General features: G+C 41.7%; 2 protein-coding genes across 2 annotated transcripts; both read right to left on the reverse strand.

The window, feature by feature from the left end:
- Positions 1 to 476: 476 nt before the first annotated feature.
- On the reverse strand, positions 477 to 6,782 carry pycr1b (pyrroline-5-carboxylate reductase 1b). The gene is made up of 9 exons (XM_046046993.1): positions 6,648 to 6,782; positions 5,850 to 5,943; positions 5,371 to 5,441; positions 4,983 to 5,162; positions 4,581 to 4,688; positions 4,379 to 4,492; positions 3,059 to 3,151; positions 1,936 to 2,099; positions 477 to 1,674 (listed from the first exon to the last, which is right to left on the reverse strand). Exons 2-9 carry the CDS (start codon positions 5,914 to 5,916, stop codon positions 1,500 to 1,502), a joined length of 972 nt encoding a protein of 323 aa, XP_045902949.1. The 5' UTR covers positions 5,917 to 5,943; positions 6,648 to 6,782; the 3' UTR covers positions 477 to 1,499.
- Positions 6,783 to 17,052: 10,270 nt separating this feature from the next.
- On the reverse strand, positions 17,053 to 19,474 carry LOC123970445 (myeloid-associated differentiation marker-like protein 2). Its single transcript, XM_046048490.1, has 2 exons — positions 19,194 to 19,474; positions 17,053 to 17,704 (listed from the first exon to the last, which is right to left on the reverse strand). Exons 1-2 carry the CDS (start codon positions 19,472 to 19,474, stop codon positions 17,053 to 17,055), a joined length of 933 nt encoding a protein of 310 aa, XP_045904446.1.
- Between the last annotated feature and the right edge of the window lie 3,839 nt (positions 19,475 to 23,313).

The following is a 23,313-nucleotide window of genomic DNA, read 5'->3' on the forward strand; positions in this document are numbered from 1 at the left end:
CCAATCACAACACACCTCCAGGTCAGTGAGGAAAAAGCCAGTTTACCTCGTTATTTAAGGCATATGCAAGTCTGACTTTGGTAGAGAAGAGGAATCTGATTGGGAAGAGACTGAACAGGCAGCGACATTCCAGAAAAGACTAAATAAGACACGGGGAGAGCGCTGCAGCAAATTCCATTTACCAGTACGTGAGGTCGTGACGTTATATTTGATGTTAATCCAGGGTCAATTTTAAGTCACTCTGAAGTGGCAGCTATGTGAAGAGGGTAATTTGATCTTAGTAGACATGTGCGATGGGTCCTTTGATCATAGGGTGCCATCTGCAGGGCCAGGCTGCATCTTAATTACTCACTGATGACTCTGGTCAGCCGTGCTCAAAAGCGAAACCTCAAATTGACACCATCAAACACAGAGTTGGGAAAACAAATGGAGTACTGAGAGTCAAACCAGACACAATTCACGGACAAACAAAAGTATTTGGTGCTGCTTCTTTAATATTTACTTTTTGACTGGCAAACCAAACTCAGTGGTTGATATTCCAAACAAAACATTAACATGGGGATAAAATATATAGAACAATGCAGAATTAGGACGGCTTGATGGCTGATCTTTTACGTCATACTCTACAGGAATATATTGTTTCATTGTGTAGATGACATTTTTGTAGCACCTCCAGGTAAAAACATCACATTCGTCAGAACAGTTCAAGATTTGCAGTTTAAGACGCACTATGTCCTTAAGCGCGACAAATAAAAACAAAAAAATGGACAGACAGGAAAGAGGGATGTGAGGAAAATTCTCACATGCTGACAGAGGTGTTTTAAAGCTTGGAATGACCTTTATATGTGAGAAGCAATATTTTATCCATTCAGCCCATAGTGTTCATATGCAGCAAACAAAATAACAAAGTTATTACATTTTTGTTAAATCCATATTCAGTCTTTGTTAACAGTATAACATGGTCAAACAACAATTATTATTTGCACAATCAAGAGATGTGTACATGATGATTTAACCTGTGGCTTTTTCCTTTTTTTTCTTCTTTTTTTTTTTTAAAAGAAAGACAAAGACGTACATTAAGAGCTTGATGGTATCCCAGCAGCCATCTGCTGCCTGGCGTGTACCAGGATCCCATGATGGCCCCTTGGGTCATTATCGTTTAACAGCCCTAGATAGTCTAGAGCCCAAACAGACAGACAACAGATTGTAAATGCACTTTTGCTCTTCACTGTGTATGTGTAGACATTAATCCTGCATCACAACATAAGGCTGTAACTGTGAGCAGTTCCCCCAGAATACACCTGTGCTTGTGTATAATGTGGTTACACCACCAGGTCCACGGTCCACATGTAACTCAAGTATGAATAAATAATTTGGATGTGATTTCAGTCTGTTTTGTTTTTTTGTTTTTAAAAATTGTATGGCTGAACAGCTGGATAACATGTATGAGTACATGTTGGTACATTGTCGTGTGTGTGTGCCTGCCTGCCTCTGTGTACTCAGTGCTTCTTGATCCCTGGGCTGCGGGTGTTAAACAGGCTGAGCCCCGATCTGCCGTTCCCATTAGCCACTCCGCTGACTGTGACTCCGGGCTGCTGGAGCACCTTGTCCAGTGTAGTTTTCTTAATGGCTGCTGGAGAGATGCGCTCCTGGTCTGCTAGAAACTGCAGCTCCCTGTAAGAGGAAGGGGTAAGCCTAGTGTTAAGATATACACTACAAATGTACACGTGTGTTCAGAGTTAGAACTACAAAGCATGAAGACAGTAACAGACTCTCCAATTGCTGGAGTCAGGAACCCAAGTCGCTCACTTGACGTCACTGATGAGAAATTAAAATGATCCACAACATCTTGACAAGTCAAATGATTGGGGAAGAACAGCATTAGTCGAGACAAAGCTGAGAAACCTGGTGTAGGTGACTGTAGGTGTGTCTCACCGTGTCCTGATGCATGAAGCCTCCACCGCATTGATCAGAAGGCTGCGGAAGCCACCACTCTCCATGACGTGCAGGGCGTGGATGGTGGCTCCCCCTGGTGAGCACACGTTGTCCTTCAGCTGGCCGGGATGCTGCTCCGAGTCAAGCAGCATCTTAGCTGCTCCCTGAAGAGAAACGGGAACACGAGAAAGAACTTAAGAGGTACGAGATGAGGGATCTATATGAAGGACCACTCATCATTTACGCCTACATATTCATGGAGTGCTGATACTTGGCCCATCCTTCCCGCAGAAATGCTTTTCTCATCATTACAGTAGGAGTGGTGCACATATGCACTGTAATGTAGAATTAAACACAAGTAATGTTAAAGTTCTTCCAGGAAATGAAATCTAATCAAACACACAGACAGCAAGATTTGTAAAAGGTTTTCAAGGCAGCATGTTGGCTTACTGTAGGCAACATGACTATGCAGCTATTTTGCCTTTGGTGAGTGTTTCACAAAGACTAATGTGCAAACAAGAGGAGACACTCAGGCCAAGAGTGTTTACTGTGTACAACACATAACAACATCTGAAAAGACTCCTGCAGAAAAAAAAAAAAAAAAAAAATATGCAGAAAGAAGCTGAACACTGAGCAGGAGACAGAGCTTGAAGCAGTCGCAACGATTACCACAACAGTTTGAAGTGAATACTTTCCAGTGATTTATTTTGAAAAATTGCCAAATTGTGATTAAAACAGTGTCTGCATTAACACATTTAATCAATAACTATGTTTACTCCTCAGGTTGAGAACAGCAGCAATTAGGAATTTCTGCTTTTTTTAAATTTCAACACCTGCACAGACCCTGCAGGAAACAGATACATGTTGAAAATGTTTTTTTTTTTTGGCAAGTCAAAATACCCCTTAGGGTTTAATTTTTTCAGAGTTTCATAATTTTAGTGAATTTAAGTCAGCATATATATAAGACAGCAGAAGGGTGCATTGAAAGCAGAAACTCAATCCTAATGTGTTTTCTGCCTCCAAATACACAGACGACCAGTGGATCAAGGAGACTTAATATTAATAACTGGTGCAGCAAGAGAGATAAAAATGCCAGACAGGCACAAAACTAAACACAACTGACCAACAGGGCCTGAGCTCCAAGTCTGACAGCCAGTCTCCTTGGCAGACCCATCTTCACTCCTCCATCTGCAAGAGCATCCAGGGCTGTGAACGCCTGTTTAAAAACACACATACACAGTAAGTTTTTCCCTTTAGGCAGCACTGCCATCACATCTTTAGCACATATACAGACCTCATCTATACATACAAATGTATGCTTTATCAACCATTTGATGAGTCCACAGCTTAGTGGTTAATCTAGCTTTCTTTGCATCTTCCTTATTATTTAGCCTCTAGTCTGCATAGTATAGGGTAGAATAGTTGACTGACATCCATTTAATTCACCTCATCCTCACAGTTAGGATGGGAAAAAAATGTACTTGGACACTTTCAAGCCAATATTTAAAAATACCTGCCTAAAGCTCAAGGTCCACGCAGGCAGTGGCTAAAACCGGCAGACGCATTTATTATTTATTTTCTCAACCACAAAAACACCTGAACGTTTTATAAAGCAGGAATGATTGAGATTTGGAAATACACACAGGGCAATACAAGCCATTAACACAGCTGGGCTCCCTTGTGCGTTCTAAAGGAGACATTCATTAGAGAAAAATGTATCCCTCCTCTCTCTACTAGTGTTATTCCTAGGTCCAGACCTCAAGCCTGATAACATAAAAAAAAATATATTACCAGCTTCTAAACAACAGTGAGCATTGAGCATGCAGAGGCTTTTAACAGACAGTCTGCATTGATTTAACAGCTTTGTATACAGCCAAAATATCGTTAATCAACTCATTGCTGCTTACAGCTATGAAGATCTGCTTAGTTTTCTCTATATCTTATTATGAGCTGAATAAATAAATAACATTATCACTTTTTGGTGTTGTTTACTTGTGATTGTCATTATTTTTGACATTTTACAGACTGAATAATTAATCACAAAAAATAAGGGATAATAAAAATAACAAATCGTTAGTTCAGCCCCAGCTAAGAAGCCAGACAGCTGAAGATGTAGATAAGTAATGGCAACCAGTCTTTCAAAAACACACAGCACATCAGATCATTCCCACATCAATCCAAATAAGTCTCTGTAGCGCTCAGTAGAGTGCAAAAACAAGTGTTTGGAAGATTAGATAATAGCTTTGCAGATACAGAAGCTACAAGATGGGAGGTACAAAATTATCAAAAATGAATTCTTCGACTGATAACAAAAAGTAGTCATTTTAGGTCGTTATGTTGAATCCACTTTAGGATAAAGTATTGTGTACCAATTGTGGTTGGATCCCCTACACCTCACATAGACCCCTTTATGTGACAAACACACAGGCCTGAAGTAACTTACGTAAGCCGGCCCACTGCCACTCAGCCCGGTGACTGCGTCAATGAGGTCCTCCTCCACCTCAGTGCAGAAACCCACACTGGCCATCAGCTGCTCCAATAACTTGCCGTCCTCCACCTGAAAAGGAGGAGGACAACTTGCTGGTAATGATATGAGAGAATCAGTTAAAGTCTAGTTCAACCTCTGCGCAGTCTCTCCACTTTACCTCTGCATGTGTCCCAGTGGCGTACACTGTAGCTCCCTCTCTCACCACCACTGGAGTGTTAGTCATACACCTCATGACTTTAGGAGTTGAACGGTACTGAAGCAGCTTCTGTTAAATGACAAGAATGGGAACACAGAATAGGTGCGTAGAGGAGGTGGGATGTAAAACAATTTTCTTTGGCGTGTTTGGAAGCATGCCAAAACAGCTTGATTAAACTTAATGTGAGATAGGGAGGATGAGAGAAAACAAATTAGAAGATAGACGGGCTTGAGGAGAAGACAGGAAAGACTAAAGTAATTATGTAAATCACAAGAGGGATAAAACAATACCACACAAACTGTCGTCTGGTGCGTCAGCAGATTAATAACTAAGAGGAAGAAAATGAAAGTGACAGAGGCTGACCTTCTCTATGGAGTTGATGGTGACCCCTGCCGCACACGAGACTATGAGATGACGGTCCTCGATGTCCGGCCCAATCTCATCCAGAACGAAGGGGATGATGTGGGGTTTCACAGCCAGGAACAGCACATCACTCTTACTGACGGTCTCCTTGTTGCTAGTTGTCAGGTTCACCCCCATTTTCTGCATAAGAAGACAAAGAGGGAAGTGGTGATGGTGAAGTGGGAGAATGTTAAAAGGTATGGACCAAAAAATGAGGAAGGAGGCAAACAGGTGTCATTACAGCAACATACACACAACATGTTGAACAAGCCCACACTCACACACGTGTTTCCATTTCACTTCTCATTTCCAGACGCCACACAAACAAAGTAGAAACATGTCTTCTCACCCTCAGCCCCAACACAGTGGGCAGGTCTGTGTCTGGGGAGCTGGCTGTAATCCTGTGCGTAGCAATAACACCTGGGGAGGGAGACAGGAGGAAATGGAGAGTGAGGTATGAGGATGTACAAAGAGATGGAAAATGACAACTGTAAAGATAAGACCCTAGTGATCCCCAGAGGGAAGATTCACATGTTAAGGCAGCACAAAAAAATAGTCTCAAGAGGTAAGAGGAACAATTTAAAATGAATATACAAAAACAGAAAAATGCAGGAAAATCCATTAAAGCACTTAACATTTAATAAATTACAATATTCAGGCCATATACAGGATTTGTGAATGTGAAAACAGCTGTGCGAACACAGTAATGAGTCTAGTTGTGCAACTTTGCAGGCAGGTAGAAAGTGATGATGGTTGTATGATCTGACATTAATGACTTTGGATTCAGTTCAAGGCAAATATAGTGCACAGCAAAGAAAGAAGCCTCACCTGCAGCCGTGAACCCTTTCACCAGTGCATGAGCCAGCTGGCCCGCTCCAATAAATCCAACACTCATCCTGTCAGATGGTGTTGCCCCTTAAACCTGTACAAAAAAAAAAAAAGTCAGAGAGTTGCTGCAGACTGTCATGCATGGCAAAGACCCAAACCCCAAAACACAACACCGCCTTTCACATTGTGACCAGGTGTGAAGCCCAGTCTTTGCTTGTTCATTTCAGCAAGTCTTTCCTTAAACTGAAAAGTACAGGACAAGGACAGGCTTTGGTTATGATGTAACCTGAGGAAAACTGCTGGAGCTGGCCCATAGAGAGTGGACGATGATGAAACACCTCCACTGACACTCTGGCAGCACCCATGGATGACTTTACGGGCACATTTAACTTACTGACTTACAGCTGTGAACTCTACATTCAAATCAAATTAATGTAACAAAAATCTTTCCTGGTCATATCTTCAAGTCCAAGTACCTGCCTTGATTGAAATGTATGAAATTAATTGTTCTTATGTAATTTACACGTTGCTTTGGCAATAATATTGTTGTTATGCATTCATGCCTATAAAGCTGATTTGATTCCGAGGTGAGCAGGCAAGCTGAGTTTATAACGCTTTTATTGAAAATCAGCGGTTTGTCAAAATGTTTCACTGATAAGTTCACCTTTTTACACTGGCTAATGTTTGCTAACAATGATACTGATAGCGTTTCCAAGCTAGCTGCCTGTTCTCGGCTAGCTCGGCTTCACCATCAGAAATGAATGAGAAATTCGACATATTCATAAAACACAGACATACCTTTCTAGACGTCCCGACAGAGCTCCCTAAGTTGACAGATGTGAGTTGACGACGTGACCGGCGGCAGAAAAAAACAGAAAACACCACTTTTTGTGTCAACGTGGCTACCGTTTTGCTCAACCCTCATGTGCGCCGTAACTGTAACTGACAGCGACACTGGCCAATCACGACAGAGATTCTCAGAGCTCTGACCAATGAGAAGCTATATCATGGAACTTGGGCGGAGTTTCCAGTCCGCCACGCCCAGTTGCATCAGTCTGGCTTTGAGCGCGGAGAAGCTGCCAGTAAAAATGTAGGTCAAATATAAGAACCGTGAGGTGTAAAGTAGGCTAGGTTATGTTTATATTTCGCAAAGCCAGTACGAATTCCGCTTCTGCTCAGGTCTTGTGAGACTGATTCAACACAGATAGACTGGACTGTCAGTGTGTGGGTGGAGAGGAGAGTACTAATCTTATTAATAAAATTCAACATACTGTACTTAGGTAATATACTTTTGTCTTCTTTGACAACTGCCTCTTAACACTTTAAGTCACTACAGGGGTCCTACCTCAGTATTCCTGCATACATACACACCCACACTCTAAAAATAGATTAATATAATCTTTCATACTCTAAATAGATAGATAGATTAATCGACTAATCATTTCAACTCTAGTGTCTGTACAAAGGTTATCTCAGTTGTTATGGCACGTATCTGAGCCCCTTTAAAAATAATATTTTTCTTAAATGCTGTAAAAACCACCAGATAAGATCTGCAGTTTTTATGATAAACCAGAAACAAATGCATCTTTTTTTTCTTTTTCTTTTTTTGTGAATAAGCACCAGAGACAGCATGTCACCTTTTCACATGCCAACAGGAAAAATCTTCCACTAGAAGGATTTGGGCACATGTTCAGTGTTCATTTTTTTTGACTCACCAAATACACTTCAGGGCACCAGAAGTGGCTTGAGATATTTGAGGGACCTGCATTTGAATGTAGGATTGTTATTCTAAGCCTGTAGACCAGTGCTTCTTCCTCTCCCTTGGATTTGACAGACACTGAAATAAAGCAGAATCGGATGGCGTGTACACTAATGAGCTGTGGCACTCAAAATACAGTTTGGCTGCCCGTCCCTTGGTAGTTCACCAATGCATATTCTCAAAATTAGCCATGAACTTGGTCTGCAACTGTCAGTTTGATGCTAAAATCTCCCCACTGCACATTTTAATAGGACTGACCCTCCTGTCTACCTACCTGTCTCTTCCTCCCTGTATTTCTCATGCCATGCCATACCATGCCATACCAGACTAAATTTAGTTTGCGGGACCTCGTTCCATTTTATTTTCTCACACTGCTGTGGGACAGGAATGCAGACTGAGGGATTGCATATGCTCCGGTCTATATATAAAGCAGAATGCAAGGCGCTCCAGCAACACCAGCCGTTAGGATACTCTTCCTCTTCAGTCAGCTGGCAGACTGACAAAGTTCATCGGTTTATTCTCTACAGGTGTAAACACCTTGAAATAGTGATTTATTTTGCTAAAGGCCTTCGCTAGGATCTCTGAAATACTGAGAGAATTACTCCAAACTGATTGATTTGTTCACTGATGTGTTCTGTGATTTTTTTCTCCTTTCATGATGGTGTATTTCAAAGCCTTCTCCACACTGCCTAATGTAGATGGATAATGAATCACTTGATTCTGTTGTATTTTAAAGGGGCACTCCACCAATTTTCAGTTCAAAGTTCTACTTAGCCTGTGAAAAAAGGTTGTCTTATGGTTATGGAGAAGCTTTCTAAATTTTGCAAAAAAAAGCAAACCCTGATGATGTCATGGTGATGTCATCAGGGTTATCTCAGATTGGGCTTGAGAGTTTTTGTCACAGAAAGTCTGCGTTACAAACTGTAAGTGTATGGTTAGAAAGAAGTGGGTATTTAGGTACTTTCTGATAAAAGATGCTATTCAGTTGCATTATGGGAAATGTAGAACCTAGCGTTTTTGGAGCCAGAGCCCTAATATAGACTCTGCTGATTTGATTTCAACCATTCTTTTTTTTATCTGTCTCTTGTGAGTGCCTCAACTTTACAATAGTGCATTTCTAAATCACTGGAATAACCCTTTAATCTATTGTTTTTGCCTTAGAATAGTTGTATTTAAATATATTTAGTAATATCTAGATAGATTTTGTCATTTCAAGATGTAAACTCTTCCTCAAGTCAGTCCAAGTTCTTAAATTCCCCCAAACTACACAGAGGACATGATGTCAGTTTTCTCAGCAGTAGCTGCAACCCTGATGTTTTGTTTCTTATGATTTGTCAAACATCATCAGAAGAAGAGGTTTTGAGGTAAAGGATGTCAGACTGTCTCGCCTAATGTGCCTGTGTGTGATCTTTCTCAGAATAAATTAGAACATTTTAGGGAATTAGGGAACAATATGATGATTAATTCCCTGATGTTACAAAGTGCATAATAGCAGATGGAGTGGTGTATGATTGGGTAGGGCACAGTGCCCCCTTCCCCTTGTCTCAACGGTTTGTGGAATAATTACCCACAAAACTGTTCACCGAACCAAATCTCAAAGAAGCTGAACATTTCAGTGATGTATCCCTGCAACTCTGTGTCTCAGTCACACACTCACACACACACACACACACACACACACACACACAGAGTCAATTTGCCACTGCCTGCCTCTGTACTATCTATCACTCAGACTCGGCATGAGTGCTGAGGCGTGACAACACTCATTCGGTCTTTCTTTTTTTGACAAAACCCCAAGAGATTTATTAAAAATACCACAGTTTTTTTTCTTTTCGGCACACAGCGACAAGCGGATCTAGGTGAAGTGTTCACAACAATTTGTTGCATGCAGTGATTAGGGCCCAGAGGTGTGTATGTGTGTGTGTGTCTGTGTGTGTGTGTGTGTTTGACTACGTAGGAACGAGACAGCAGGATTGAGAAAAGCGAGAGAAAGAGAGAGAAAGTAGCTTTGTTGAGCGTGAGAAGATGTGCATATTTAATATCAAATACAGACAGAAAATCTTTCCCAAGTGTGCATACGTCTCCCTTCTGCAGTCTGAGACAAACATGAGAGACAAGAATGAATACAAATGAAAAAAGAAATGACAGCGGAGAAGTTAAGGCATCCAGTGTAATGTCAGCTTTCAATTTCATGTAAAACCCAAAACAAATAAAGGATTTCCCACAGCACATCACAAAATCTCACAGACAAATCTGAACGAAAATCCCAAAAGCACGTGAAGAATGGAAGCTGTATTATATCTCATACTTCTTCTGCATGTCTCAGCTCAGCAGCTGTTTAGCACAGAGAGAGAATGAAATTACTGAATTAGATAACAGAGATTTTCTTTGTTGATAATGGTTAGTCAGAAGGTTGAGGACGGCAAACTGTGGTCACAGGAGGACATTTGTTGATTGTGCTCTTTTTTGTTGGTTCACTGGTGTCCACCAACATGGCCCCAGTTTCTGTATTTTGACCATGTAGTGGAAATAATAATACTCTTAGTTATATATAGCACCTTTAAAAATAAACAAAGCTAAACAGTAGCAGGATATAGGTGGCGATGGCGATGGTTTGAAAGAGTAGTCAAGGAAGCCATCTACACCCGGGTCGAGAAGCCGTCATTGAACAGGGGAGGGGGTCTACGCCACCACTTATCCCCCACTTACAATGCTGTCCTTTCATCACTTCCCAGGAAACTCAACAAACGTAACCTATTGGCCTCAGGTGAAGATACCAACGATGGTCGTTCAGTCTTGGCCACAGGTAGTCTTAACGACTGTAACGACTGTCGTCACAGCAACAAGGAACACTAACGAACCAGCGGTATCGATGACCCGGGCCAACGACCCCACTGAGGTTAAATAGCTGAGTTTCCCTGCCAGTCAGTCAGAACTGAAGAAGTCCTTTTGATGAGGGACGCTAGTCTTCCAGTATCTTCAACCAAGTCCAGTTGCCCTTGATTTTAACCTTCGTTGGAGAATCTGAACATAGTTTAGGGTTGTGGAATCAGGAATTAAACTAACAGGTTTGTTAACCCATTGTTATTGCAAAATCAGGAAGGCACATTCTTTAAACTCCATAAATGGGATTACAAAAAAGAATCATAAGATATAGGCAGCTATTTCAAATGTCACAGTATACTTACAAGTTCACTTACAGGGTTTGGACAAAATAACAGTGATGCAATCCAATACAGTAGCCCTGCCATGATGTTGAGACTGTATTGCAAATATAATTTTGCTAGTTGCTTCTATTATTTTGTACACCCCTGAAATTGTTAAAAATGAAACCCCAGGTCAGATTTGATATTTTGATTTTGAGTGCCTACACAGTGAGAGCCCGTACTCTTTTGCACACAGTAGCTTCCTACAGGATGCTAAGCTAGGGGAGCTGGCATAGATTCAAATCCTCTGGGACCAAAGACTTAGCCTTCAACAATGTTCCACACAACATTTGGAAAAACAGGAGCCAAGAGCTACAGGGGGGAAGCTGACATCAGCAACATGCGCCATCAGAGATTAGTCACAACAGCGAGCCAGCAGTCCCCTGTCCCTCCATGTCCCCCCGGCTGGACATTCAGGAAGGGACGGTTATGACGGACACCTGTCGCAGCTCATCTCTGTCAGAAGAGTTCATGCACCATAGGCTGCGTCTGTGTGTGTGTGTGTTTGTGCAGCAACATGGTTTTGTTTAAGACAGAGGCCTGCAGGGAGTGAGATGTAAAATCAGTGCCAAACATGGAACAGCTGCTAAATGGGGCTCTGCAGAGGAGAAAGGAGTACACAGTCCTTAATGCAGCTAAAGATTGCTCTGTGGCAACCCTGTCCGTCACTTTCAGTGGTAGCTTTCTCTGGGCTCTGTCATGTTCCACTTATGTTATATCCTACTTTGGAAACATTAGTCAGAACAAGAGTGCAAGTGGAGCGAGTGCTGTTTCCAGAGGGCCCGTCGACAGAAATAAGTCAGGACTTATCTGTGCATTCGAAAGCAACACACACACACACACACACACACACACACAATATAAAAGTGTTTGTTCAACAGCACAAAGTTATTTATTGCTGCAAAACCACCAGTTACATAAATCCACTTATAATCCACTGTTCATCCGCTCTTTCTATGTTTTCACTTGTAATTACTTACTGATTTACAAAAACTGGCACAATGTCTAAAACAGTCGACACAGTGACGTTTTCTGTGATCTTAGACAGATTTGGATACAAGAGCAGCCAACTGGTGTTGGATTTGCTGCTGAGCACCACGACAACCTTGCTTTACGTATGCAGTGGCACGGTGGCTTCCAGAGGACTTAATAAAGTACATCCATAGCACTCAGAGGCGTGACAGGGGAATACATTGATCCTGAATTAGAGAGACGAGATTCACTGAGGTGAAAGCAGAGGGGGTGAAGGATGGAGAGCAGAAGGAGGAAGTGGAGGAGGGGACTTGTGCAGCATTGTGTGAGAGAGAAATGGAGGGAGGGAGGGTGAAAATCTGGAGAGACAGAGTTAGAGGAGACAGTTAGAGAGAGAGAAATCTTCATCAAGAAAAAACGAGATGGACAGGAGAGACTGGTAAGGCTGAGTTGTGGCAGCCTGATGTCTTCTTCTGTTTTAATCCTGTGGAACAAGAAGATAAAAGCGCTGAGAGAGACGATGGCGGAAAGGCCTCTGTCTCTCCTCCTTTACCCCCAGAGTGTGAAGGAATGGGGGGATTTAAATTCACACTCTCTTGAGTGTGAGCAAATGATGAGAATTGGTAAAAGATGGCATGTGATGAATATCTGTTGGGCTATGTGCTCAGATTGACAAGATGTCAAAATGATGTCATGAGCCCACAAGTGGTTTAAGTGATGAAGAGAAGAGATAATAAAGGGTGGGAGCAACGGAGGGAAGCAAATACAAGATATAAACTAAACCCCGAAAGAATTGTCTGTCCCTGTGTACAAACATAGACCCCACTGAAGATGATTTGAGAATTACATTTAAAGGTGATTACACAGTTGCATATTGAACTAGGGTCATGGAGTCGTACACCACCTGAACAACGCTTGTGCTTGTGTGGCACTGGAATACAGACTATGACATCCTCAAACTTGAGGGACCTTCAATTTTGAGCATAACTAAAATAACCTCAACTAATTATTTAATGACACGACCTGGAAAAAGAAGACGTGCATACTTGACCATGTTATTCAGTAATTTTATTTATGTGATGACATGGAGGTAGAAGAAATAAAACATGCTTAAACGAAGGCAAAAAGGCAGACAGAGTTGTTTTGTATATGGAATATTTTCAGACCTATACTGAACGAAATTATAAACACAACACTTTTGTTTTTGCCCCCATTCATCATGAGCTGACCACAAAGACCTAAGACTTTCTCTATGTACACAAAAGGCCTATTTCTCTCAAATATTGCTTACAAATCTGTCAAAATCTGTGTTAAGCTGATGATACACAGAGCAACTTTTAGAGCAATGGTGCTGGGTAATGTTGCTGTCAATGGTAATGAGTAAAGATTACTACCGTAATCCCCTTCCCCCATCACTCCGCCACCCTCCCCGCACCACCGCTATCCATTCAAAACATAGTCGGACTTGCCACTAGCAACATTGCCCAGCAACATTGCTCAAAAAGTTGCCCAGTGTATCATCAGCTTTAGTGAGCACTAGTGTGGCATATCAAGATGCTGGCCAAAAGGCCACTCGAAAATGTGCAGTTTCACTGTGTTGGTGGGGTCAAATGTAAATGTAAATGCTCCGTACTTGTATAGCGCCTTTCTAGTCTTTTCGACCACTCAAAGCGCTTTTACACTACATCTGCATTCACCAGTCACACACATTCATACACTGAGCCTAAGTGCTCAAACGGAAATTAACAGTCACAACCATTCATACACTGGCAGGGGCAAATCGGGGTTCAGTATCTTGCCCAAGGACACTTCGACACGCAACCAGGGGGAGCCAGGGATTGAACCACCGACCTTCCGATTAACGGGCAACCCACTGTGACCACTATTTGACTCACGCAGTGCAACACATCTCCTTCCCATAGAGTTGATCAGGTTGTTGATTGTGGCCTGTGGAATGTTGATCCACTCCTCTTCAATGGCTGTGCAAACATTTTCGAGTGGCCTTTTATTGTGGCCAACCTACAGCATACCTGTGCAATCCCCAAGCTGTCTGATCAGCATCTTGATATGCCACATCTGTGAGGTGGATGGATTGTCTCGGCAAAGGAGAAGAGCTCACTAACACAGATTTAGACAGATTTGTGAACAATATTTGAGAGAAATAGGTCTTTTGTGTACATAGAGAAAGTCTTTTATCTTTGAGTTCAGTTCATGATGAATGGGGGCAAAAACAAAAGTGTTGTGTTTATAATTTTGTTCAGTGTATGTTAAATAAATTTATTTTAGTATTGTGATATTTAGCAGTTTATTTACACATCTAGCAGACAAAATTATAATTCATTTGGAGCTGTGTTTCTGGAGACCTGATAAAAGTCCAATATTCACTCTCTTTAACTCTGTTTTTGTTCTCCACCAACTCCTGAGGAAAATATCTGGTCCTTTAGCTGCCAAATGGTCTACTGTGCTCACCAGCTTTGCTAACTGCATCTGTCTGCTGTTTAGTGCTGACAGGTAGTATACAGTGGGTTTCTTTGAGTTTTTTCACAGAAAACAGCTGCTCATGTTGCAACAATGAGCTCAAAGATGCTTAAACACTGTGTAAACTGAGGGGAACTGAGTTGGTGAAAAATCTCTGTGGGTTCGTCTTTATGAGTGAAACCTTTTACAAACACATAGTCAGATAGTGTTTGGAAACTTGCAAGTGAAGTTTTTTAAGTGTAGAATCCCAAAGCATGTGTCACAATATGTACAAAACCACACAGATCTGCCAGTGTAAATGTAGTTAATGGAAAATAGATGTTGAATATATATACACACACACACACACACACACACACACACACACACACGTGCTGGTCATATAATTAGAATATCATCAAAAAGTTGATTTCTTTCAGTAATTCCATTCAAAAAGTGATACTTGGATATTATATTCATTCACTACACACAGACTGACATATTTCAAATGTTTATTTCATTTAATTGTGATGATTAAAACTGACAACTAATGAAAATCCCTAATTCAGCATCTCAGAAAATTAGAATATTACTTAAAACCAATACAAAAAAAGGATTTTTAGAAATGTTGGCCAACTGAAAATTATGAACATGAAAAGTATGAGCATGTACAGCACTAAATCCTTAGTTGGGGCTCCTTTTGCCTGAATTACTGCAGCAATGCGGCATGACATGGAGTCGATCAGTCTGTGGCACTGCTCAGGTGTTATGAGAGCCCAGGTTGCTCTGATAGTGGCCTTCAGCTCTTCTGCATTGTTGGTTTCTGGCGTATCGCATCTTCCTCTTCACAATACCCCATAGATTTTCTATAGGGTTATGGTCAGGCGAGTTTGCTGGCCAATTAAGAAGAGGGATATCATGGTCCTTAAACCAGGTACTGGTAGCTTTGGCACTGTGTGCAGGTGCCAAGTCCTGTTGGAAAATGAAACCTGCATCTCCATAAAGTTGGTCAGCAGCAGGAAGCATGAAGTGCTCTAAAACTTCCTGGTAGACGGCTGCGTTGACCTTGGACCTCAGAAAACACAGTGGACCAACACCAGCAGTAGACATGGCACCCCAAACCATCACTGACTGTGGAAACTTTACACTGGACTTCAAGCAACATGGATTCTGTGTCTCTCCTCTCTTCCTCCAGACTCTGGGACCTTGATTTCCAAAGGAAATGCAAAATTTACTTTCATCAGAGAACATAACTTTGGACCACTCAGCGGCAGTCCAGTCCTTTTTGTCTTTAGCCCAGGCGAGACGCTTCTGACGCTGTGTCTTGTTCAAGAGTGGCTTGACACAAGGAATGTGACAGCTGAAACCCATGTCTTTCATACGTCTGTGCGTGGTGGTTCTTGAAGCACTGACTCCAGCTGCAGTCCACTCTTTCTGAATCTCCCCCACATTTCTGAATGGGTTTTGTTTCACAATTCTCTCCAGGGTGCAGTTATCCATATTGCTTGTACACTTTTTTCTACCACATCTTTTCCTTCCCTTCGCCTCTCTATTAATGTGCTTGGACACAGAGCTCTGTGAACAGCAAGCCTCTTTAGCAATGACCTTTTGTGTCTTGCCCTCCTTGTGCAAGGTGTCAATGGTCGTCTTTTGGACAGCTGTCAAGTCAGCAGTCTTCCCCATGATTGTGTAGCCTACAGAACTAGACTGAGAGACCATTTAAAGGCCTTTGCAGTTGTTCTGAGTTAATTAGCTGAGTAGAGTGTGGCACCAGGTGTTTTCAATATTGAACCTTTTCGCAATATTCTAATTTTCTGAGATACTGAATTTGGGGTTTTCATTAGTTCTCAGTTATAATCATCAAAATTAAAAGGAATGAACACTTGAAATATATCAGTCTGTGTAGAATGAATGTATATATTATACAAGTTTCACTTTTTGAATGGAATTACTGAAATAAATCAACTTTTTGATGATATTCTAATTATATGACCAGCACCTGTATATGTATATATATATATATATATTTGACCTGTTGTTTGAAGACATATTAGGTCTGTGATAATTTGCAAACATTCCTCAGTCACACTGACCACAAATGTGTAATTGTGAATTTTGTGTATTTCCAGTGCATGTCATCTTGGAGTTGGATGAGACACCGTAGAGACACATCTGTTTTTTAAATGGGCTGTACATTTTATCATAGACAGAATGAAAGATTTCATATAGAGGTTTAAAAGACACCAGCCTCTTATAAATGCTGTCTCATGGCTTCAACATGAGTGCAGACAGCTCATGTTTATTTTTGGCAGCCTGGATAATGTCCGTGGATCGCAGGCGTGGGGCTTTCAGATGACAGGGATGCCACAGATGCCAATGCCAGATTTGCTATTTATATTCAAGAAGATTATTTGAGCAGAAATACAAGGAGCAAGCAAGTGTGTGTTTGTGCTATGCCGCAGGTTTTATGAGGATTTGGCAGGACATACCAGTGGGCCCTGGTTGCTTGTGTGAGGCTTGCTGTTCTCCCAAAATCTCTCAGAGGGCAGAAGGGGTGACTTAAAGAGATGGGGTATCACCTCAGTAGGGTGTGGCAGGGGGAACGTGGTGGGACATTCCTTGTTCACATTCCACTATGCTCTCACATTGACTTCGGGGTGTCTGGGTGCCTCAGCAGCAGACCCCCCTCCCCACACACTAGATTTTATGTGTCTTTAAATTTTAAATAAATGCACAAACTAATTCATAAACAGTGAAGATTAGTAACTTAAACCTGTTAAGTCAGTGCTGTGTAATATGCTTCCACATGCTACACTCGTGAGTTAGTGGGCATTTGTGAGGAGACAAATCGTATCCTCTGGGAGTAGACTAGGTCCGCCACATACAGTCCAAGGTTGACGAAGGAGAATACTGCCACCACCACCTTGCTGTCCCACGGACACTTCCCCAGAGGGCATGATGATGGTCTTGATGGAGAGCCATATTTTGTGTCAAAGCAGAACACCGGCCACACCACTGATGCACTCAGGTAGAGCAGGACTTCCAGGAGGGTGCACACCACCACGAAGCGGTCAAAGGACATGCAGCGCACAGCTTTTGTCCGTCCACCCACCGTCATTATGACCACCAGCGTGGTCAGAGTGAAGCAGAAAGCATACACGACAACACAGTAGATTGTGGCAGCATAACGGGAATACTCGCTCCCGTTAGCCAGAGCTCCAAAGATGATGAAGGCCACAAAGCCCTGAACAACTTTTAGGAGGCCAGAGGCTGTGGCCATGTAGCCCACCACGGTGCGACCTGGTCTGGCACGGCACAAGGCCACTTCAGCCCCATAGGCCAGAGCACCCAGGATGGAGCAGACGGTCACTGCGATGCGGAAATTTCGGACATCACAGCCTGCGTAGGGGCACTCAGAATGGACAAAGAAGAGCGGGTAGACCACAGAGGCTGTCACATACCTACAGGAGAAGGCAGAAAAACATGAGTGTAGATTTGATGTCATCAAACCAGGATAATAAAGTCAGTGGATAAGTCGTAACCCCTGTCTTGGTTCAAAGATGGCTACAACCACTTATCCCGTATTTGACCACTTGTTCTCATGTGATTGATGTTCCTCACTTGGGTCATGTGATGACACCTGATCCAGGTCCATTCGCTGATGAAGACCATGCGATACAGTTGAAAGGTCTGACAAAGCTAGTAAGTGGACCTTAAGTGGATATTATTTTGTACTTAAAGCTGTAGGCTAATCACTTTTTGGTGACTTGGGGGCAGGACAACAAGCTGTAAACACAACACTCGTGTGTTAGCCTATCACCTTATAAAGTTGATATAATGTCAGCTAAATGCGGTTTATTTACAAATTCAGCAGACACTGAGCAACATTATTAGTCCTTTAGAGTGGAGTGTCCACCTGATGAAAAGTTTAATATTTATATTGATATTTCTAATATTATAATATTCACTCTCCTTTTAGCTCTGTTTCTGGCTCTTCACCAATATCTGGCTCTTGAGTTGCTACATGTTCTGCTACGTTCACCAGCTAGTTGTTAACTTTCTCTGTCAGTTGATTGGTGCTGGTGAGATAGCCTACAGTGGGTTTATCACAGCTTTTTCGCTAAAAAACGCTGTTTGCTGCTGATTGAAGTAAAATTCTGAGAGCGGTGAGAGTGAACCAAAACAGTGAAGTTGCAGTAAAACCCTAACAACAAGCTGAAAGATGCGAAAACGCTCTGTAGCACTGATGGTAACCTCAGAATCAGGTGATAATTAAATAACTGTCAATACGAGGGACTCCTTTCAACTTACACACAATCATTTGTTCCATTGTTAATGTCAAAATATTAATTATATAGCAGCTTTAAGCATTTTCTGGGCAGAGTATTACAAAATCGCCCCCTTTTATAGCTTTTGACAGTGGTCAACCAATGTATGGTAATGTTATATATATGTTGTATATATAATGTTATATATCACAATGTATATGGTAATGTTAAAAGCCAAAAGGTAATATTGTAAAAAGTAGTTAATCAAAAGTAGCTTACTGTGGATCTTACTGAGTGTGGACAGAATTTCTATACAAGAAACGAAAGTTTTAACAGTGTGAGGGCACTGCTTGAAACTATGTAAGATTTTTGGAAAGCTCTATAACCATACCATGGTGCTACACAGTATTCCTTTGTACTTTTCCACACAGTATTAAGAAGTAATTGACACAGATAATTAAAGGTTCATTTAGGTCTGTGTCTGATGATCTGTGTGTCGGTTAATTTTTTCAGTATATTTGAATTGTGGATTGTTGGGACAAAGTATTGTTATGTGTGCACTTAATGTGTTTTTTTACATGATGGAAACAAAAGATGTGGAAGCACAGGCATGTGCCGAGTTTAAGCATCACCACCTCTGACCCAAGTGAGGAACAGAGTTACACCTGAACATGTAACTTACATGAGTGTTGCGAAGGCAGCACACGTGACCGTGAGGTTGTCCCAGGATATGGGCAGGCAACTGTAGAGACGAGTAGCATCCAGGAAAAACACCACAACCGACATGGCGAAGCAGAAGCACCACGCCGCCATACAGAACACCCCGTGTGAACCGCTGAAGCCGGCACTGTGGGTTACCATTGCAATCACAGCACAACCCATAGCTAGCTGGCAGAGGCGGGCCGCACCCAGAGGTGAGCAGAGGGCCCTCTTGTTGAGGTATGGTCCCCCCTGTGAATCCATAACTGGGTGAGTGTAGGAGAAGACAATAAATAAACAATCAACAGTGAGACGTTCTGGATGTCCAGCAGTTGCACTGTAGATGATGATGTGGAGTTTAAAGTTGAAACAGTTCAAAGTTTTATGCTTTAGCTCAAGTCCAAGCAAGCCCCACAGAAACGAGAACTAAGGAGCAAAAGTTGTGATTGTGATCGTTACATCCAGAGATCACATCCAGCCTGGAGTCTTTCTCATTCCAGGGTTTGTCCGTCAAAGAAAAGCGAAACAGTCTTAAACAGTCTCATACATTCAAAGAAACAATACAGCTTCAATCTCGACCCTCAGTGCTGTTGCATGAAGCAGCCTCAACAATGTGGAAACTTCCAGCGTCCTTGATGAACATGTGGCAGGATGTCCCGATGCTCAGGTGTTTTAAAATACTATTGTTACCTTATGTGAGCTCTGGGTTCTGCAGGGTCGCACTCCGCTCTTTGTGCTGCGTTTACAGACTTGGTGGGAACTTTCTACACTATTTCTGTGTTGATGAATCAGAGCATGTCACAGACAAAAAGTAGAGGAAATCTCCCTTTGAGATCTTCTGTAAGAGCTCAAGCTGGCCAAGCAGACATACACACACACACACACTCACCTTAGGTGCGGAGAGATCACACTGAATCATCATTCACAAATATCCTGACTCAGTACTGTGCGCCCAGAAAACCAGGGAAGATGGGTTGAAATTTCCACCTAACTGTAGTTACGTTTTGATAAGTAATTTTCTATCACAAGAACCTGCAGATCCTGTAAGTCCAGGATGTTTAGCCAGCAGTTGTCAGTCGAGTCGAGTCTTCTGGGAAATGGCTGCTATCGGAGCCTGGTCGAGTCCAACCCTTCAGCTGAAATGGTCCGGTCCAAACTCAGAATCTCCTGGTAATTCTCCTTGGATCAGTTATCCAGATATGTTTGATTTGTATCTGTTGCTGAACACGCTCATAGCGTGAATCCACGTAGCCACATGAGTCAAAGACCCCAACCTCTCCTCAAATGTCAACACTCATCTTCTTGCTTTCTCGCTGTCACACACTCTTCCTGTCACACTTTCTCCTTCCTCACTGTCCCTTGCTGTGCCGTGAGGAGAGGGGGAGCTGCCGGTCAGTCAGACCAGAATGGAAGTTATTTAGGGTTGGGCCATCACCACATGAGTGCTGAAGGGATATGTACATGTGTTTGGGCGTGGAGTTGGGGCACGCAGACACATTACAGACCCTGCAGAATGAGGTGAGATAACTGACCCTATGATGTCAAAGACATACACAGATCAGGATCAATATGCAATAATCAGGTGACACTTACACAGCTGGGAGTGTAGATGTGGCATGGCCCGAGAGATGTTTAGGTTGGTAAATCACATTTTCCTCCCACCACACTCACACTACTTTTTATTCATGCAATTTTTTTTCTCTTATTTACTTATTCTCTATTGGGTGCCAAACAAATCAATGATCTAAACAGACTTAAAGGTTCCATATAGCTGAAGAGAACCACAAAGATGGGTGACAAGTCTCTTTGTCACAAGTGACACTATTCACATTACACATACTCGTTTTTGGACTTTAATCCAAAACATAAAACAAACAAATGACAAAGGTATAAAGGAGAGAGGACCATAGTGTCTTGGCACAATGAACACACATACTAACAATAACAACCCTGCTGTAGCGCGTGGTGAAGGCTCTGTGACATTTCTTATTTTGTCAGTGGTAGGGAGCAAAATCATCTTTGTGGCAAATATTTAGGCATCACATTACACATCTTAGCTCATTCACCATGAAAATCATCTGCTTTAAATTCAAGTGATCCATTTTCCTAAGATGTTTTACATTATTGAATTTAATTTTCATCCTTCCAGTTAATCTCTGCCTTTTAGTTTATTTTCAGTAAAGATTCAATTTGATCCAAATTTGAAACATGCTAAAAACGCCATCACACTGAGCATCATGTCTGCTTTTGTTGTTGTCAGAGTTACATGGTTGTCATGTGGTGATGCAGTGCAGACTGCTTTGGAAAATCTGCACTGTTACCATGAAACAATAACAAAAAACATTATGTATTGTCCATGATGTGGAGTAGAATGGCAAAGAAACTGTATGGTCATTTCATGTCAAGTGAGGCAGCACAGCATGGCAGAAGTAAATGTCCATGTATATGACTCTCCTCCCATCTCACACGGCCTCAGTAAGCAGTTCTCCGTCCTCAGGTCTCTGTCTCCACCTGCAGGTGTGTGACTCCACAACATCGATTCATTCATCGATTCAAGTGTACACAACACCTGCATCTAAATCCTGTCAAAAGGTCGACATGTACTGTAATGATGTGTTCCATAACTAATTAAATACATAAATAAATAAACGTGGAAATATATAACTAGACAAATAAATTATGTAAATACAAATGAAAGAAATCAATCAATTAATACAGAAAAATACAATATTCTTTATAAATGTAGCACCTTTAAATTTCGGTATTTATTTTTTGATTTAGGCCTATGTTATTTAATCATGATCACTTATTTATTCATTCATTTCCCATGCCACTTTTGGGCCTCAATAACGCATGATAATGCATGAGAGGCACAATCTGTGGATAAGAGAGCCCATTATTCTAGATGTAAGTAATGTTATCAAGTTTGAACGTCCTGCAGTTTATCATTAAAATATTCCAGACACTGTAGATATTGTCACATTAGCGCAGTAACTCACATTAGATGCCTGCAGTGTTGATAGACAAAGCTCCACTCATAACAAACTGTGTGTCAATAAAGGATTTTAAAAGTATCATTTGTCAGCTGTGAGGGATCATAAAAAGAGAAATATCACAACCAACATGACGCATTTTCCATCCGCAGCTTTTATCAGCTGTCACCAAGTCCCACGCTGAAACTCTATTTGCAAGTCAAATTGATCACCTAAGCATTGAAACAGTTAAAACTAACATTAACACTCATTCATCAACACACATTAACCGTGTGAGCTGTCTTTATTTGTGTTTCTTTCTCACAGGCTTCTGTGCATCTGTTACTAAAATCGAGGGCTCGTGAATTATTAATTATTAATAGCCTGCACGTGAATTCCTTACACATTTGTAATCTGCTCCAGTGTTTACTATTTACAGTGGGTACGGAAAGTATTCAGACCCCTTTATATTTTTCACTCTTTGTTTCATTGCAGCCATTTTCCAAAAATCAAAAAAGTTCATTTTATTTCTCAGTAATGTACACTCAGCACCCCATCTTGACAGAAAAAAACAGAAATGTAGAAATTCTTGCAAATTTATTAAAAAAGAAAAACTGAAATATCACATGGTCATAAGTATTCAGACCCTTTGCCGTGACACTCATATTTAACTCAGGTGCTGTCTATTTCTTCTGATCATCCTTGAGATGGTTCTACACCTTCATTTGAGTCCAGCTGTGTTTGATTATACTGATTGGACTTGATTAGGAAAGCCACACACCTGTCTATATAAGACCTTACAGCTCACAGTGCATGTCAGAGCAAATGAGAATCATGAGGTCAAAGGAACTGCCTGAAGAGCTCAGAGACAGAATTGTGGCAAGGCACAGATCTGGCCAAGGTTACAAAAAAATTTCTGCTGCACTTAAGGTTCCTAAGAGCACAGTGGCCTCCATAATCCTCAAATGGAAGACGTTTGGGACGACCAGATCCCTTCCTAGAGCTGGCCGTCCGGCCAAACTGAGCTATCGGGGGAGAAGAGCCTTGGTGAGAGAGGTAAAGAAGAACCCAAAGGTCACTGTGGCTGAGCTCCAGAGATGCAGTCGGGAGATGGGAGAAAGTTGTAGTAAG

The sequence above is a fragment of the Micropterus dolomieu genome, linkage group LG04 (genome assembly GCF_021292245.1).
Source record: "Micropterus dolomieu isolate WLL.071019.BEF.003 ecotype Adirondacks linkage group LG04, ASM2129224v1, whole genome shotgun sequence".
Classification (NCBI taxonomy): domain Eukaryota; kingdom Metazoa; phylum Chordata; class Actinopteri; order Centrarchiformes; family Centrarchidae; genus Micropterus; species Micropterus dolomieu.

Bases quoted from the DNA above. Each gene is read 5' to 3' on its own strand.
- LOC123970445 (XM_046048490.1), bottom strand. From the start codon at position 19,474: ATGGATTCACAGGGGGGACCATACCTCAACAAGAGGGCCCTCTGCTCA. The intron at 17,705-19,193 runs GTAAGTTACATG...CTTCTCCTGTAG, and splicing joins GCTGCCTTCGCAACACTCAT to GTATGTGACAGCCTCTGTGG.
- pycr1b (XM_046046993.1), bottom strand. From the start codon at position 5,916: ATGAGTGTTGGATTTATTGGAGCGGGCCAGCTGGCTCATGCACTGGTG. The intron at 5,442-5,849 runs GTGAGGCTTCTT...CTCCCTCCCCAG, and splicing joins GAAAGGGTTCACGGCTGCAG to GTGTTATTGCTACGCACAGG. The intron at 5,163-5,370 runs GTGAGAAGACAT...CTTCTTATGCAG, and splicing joins CCACTGTGTTGGGGCTGAGG to AAAATGGGGGTGAACCTGAC.